The 2,035-nt window shown below is 48.1% G+C and overlaps 1 protein-coding gene across 1 annotated transcript; it reads left to right on the forward strand.

The window, feature by feature from the left end:
* Nucleotides 1–767: 767 nt before the first annotated feature.
* Nucleotides 768–1,787, forward strand: LOC119442309 (Y+L amino acid transporter 2). Its single transcript, XM_037707143.2, has one exon. The coding sequence runs from the start codon at nt 768–770 to the stop codon at nt 1,512–1,514; it is 747 nt and encodes a 248-aa protein (XP_037563071.2). The 3' UTR covers nt 1,515–1,787.
* The last annotated feature ends 248 nt before the right edge of the window (nt 1,788–2,035 follow it).

Consider the following 2,035-nt stretch of genomic DNA (forward strand, 5'->3'; position numbering starts at 1 on the left):
GGTGCTCCGTCCGCCTCAAGGCCAGCAGAAACTCCGGCCATGCCGACTTAAATAACTTCTGTATATCTCACGATACCGTTTCCCACGTAGAAGAGGCTATGTCATACTAAATGCCGCCTGGCATTGCGTATACCTGGCATAAAGTACGGAGCGCTCGCCCAAGTGAGCATGCCGACTGCCCAGAGATGGCGGCGCCCATGAAAAAAAGGTCTATACATAAAACGGTTTAAATAATCGTTGGTTTTTCTTTTGGCGTTGCCGTACTTCCTGACAAAAACACAGTAGTCATACTCTGGCACTGTATTTGTCAAAGAAACACGGGCTAATTAAAAATAATTGTGGGGTTTTACGCGTACGTACCAAACCCACGATCTGGTCATGAGGCCCGCCTTAGTGAGGGACTGCGGATTGATTTAAACTACATGGGCTTCTTTAACGTGCTCCTACATCTAAGAAAACGATCGTTTTCGTATTTCGCCCCCATCGAAATGTGGCTGTCGTGATCGGGAAGGAACCCGCGACCTCAAGCCACTGTGCGGTAGCCACTTGGCTACCGTGGCGGGTCGACATGGGCTAACAAAGTGATATTGCAAATAACGATGTGCTGGCAAGTTAGCTCGTTTGACATCTCATTGCATGGTATAGACTTGGGACAAAGAATGAGGCGAAAACGCGGCAAACTTATTTCGTAACCTCCAGATCCTTCGTCCATAGTTTGTGCTTGTTGTATACCTTGACGTTGCAAGTAGTTTATCCTTTGCAGTTCTATGGTCGCCTGCATGGCAGAAGAGATGTCAGATCCTTCGCGCATCATCCCGAGGTCCCTTCTGGGTGGTATCCTCCTGGTGACCACGTTGATCGTTCTCACGAACGCGGCCTACTTCTCGGTCCTGGACCTTTACAGCGTTACTGCTTCGGAGGCGACAGCTGTCACCTTCGCCCGGACCTCGTGGGGCACGGCGGGTGCTTACCTGGTACCCATAATTGTCTGCGTCTGCACTTTCGGAACAATGAGTTCCAGCTTTCTCAGCAACAGCCGGCTGATGATGGCCGCCGCCCGCAAAAGGCACCTGCCTTGGGCATTCTCGCTCATCACGATGAACTCTTCACTGCCAATCGTTGCAATGACATGTAGGTGCTGCCTCGCCATACTTTTCGCCGTGACGGGCTCTGTGCGCTTTCTGGCCAAAGGTAGCATGACAGTGTTTTGTGTCATGAGTATACTGGTGATGCTATCGATGCTCAGATTGCGCGTTACCATGAAAGACGCCCACAGACCCATCAGGGTGCCCACGTGGCTTATCTTTGTCAACATCACGATTTCCCTAACAGTTATCCTGGTGCCGGTCTTAGCAGCAGGTGAAGTCGTGCAATACTTAGTCGCGCTTGGGTGTGTCTTGATAGGTTTTCCCGTCTACTTCGTCTTGAAAGCGGTCCAGGGGTCAACTTCCGGAATAAGCGGGAATAGGTTCCTACAAAAACTTATGCTCAGTGTCCCATGTGTTCGTCGATAGAGCACAATGTGAGGTGATTGTTGTTATGGCAACAAAATATTCAATTATTTTATCAGCTGTTACGGCTCCATATATACAATAAACATGTCATTAGTAGGGAGCCAACAGTGCACACCGGCATCTGAGCCCTGCGTAAAGGAAAGTACAATGACGTGCCAAAGACAGAGCAACATATAAAGAGAATCGCCAAGATATTAAAAAAACGTGAAACTCCCGAGAGTTAATTTTTTATTATTTATAATCATGTCTGAAATGTCAGTGTAGAAGCCACTGGGCTACTTATTTGGGGAGGGAAGGGGTGTTGGTGGGGTTGAGACACCAAACATCGGGATGAACAAGTTTCCCCCAAATATCGGCAGAAGATCAAACAAAAAGAAAATAACACGAACTGGTTTCAGATTCACAGATGGCAAGCTATCACAGGGACGATATTGGCTGAGAAGGTAAAAGAGGCAGTAACGTTTGCGAAGCTTTAGTATTAGGACTCGGGAGACTTGAGACGTTTTAAGAAACCTTCCAAT

The sequence above is a fragment of the Dermacentor silvarum genome, chromosome 1, assembly GCF_013339745.2.
Source record: "Dermacentor silvarum isolate Dsil-2018 chromosome 1, BIME_Dsil_1.4, whole genome shotgun sequence".
Taxonomy (NCBI): Eukaryota; Metazoa; Arthropoda; class Arachnida; order Ixodida; family Ixodidae; genus Dermacentor; species Dermacentor silvarum.

What these genes read in the sequence shown, in the direction of transcription:
- LOC119442309 (XM_037707143.2), top strand. Translation starts at nt 768, where the DNA reads ATGGTCGCCTGCATGGCAGAAGAGATGTCAGATCCTTCGCGCATCATC.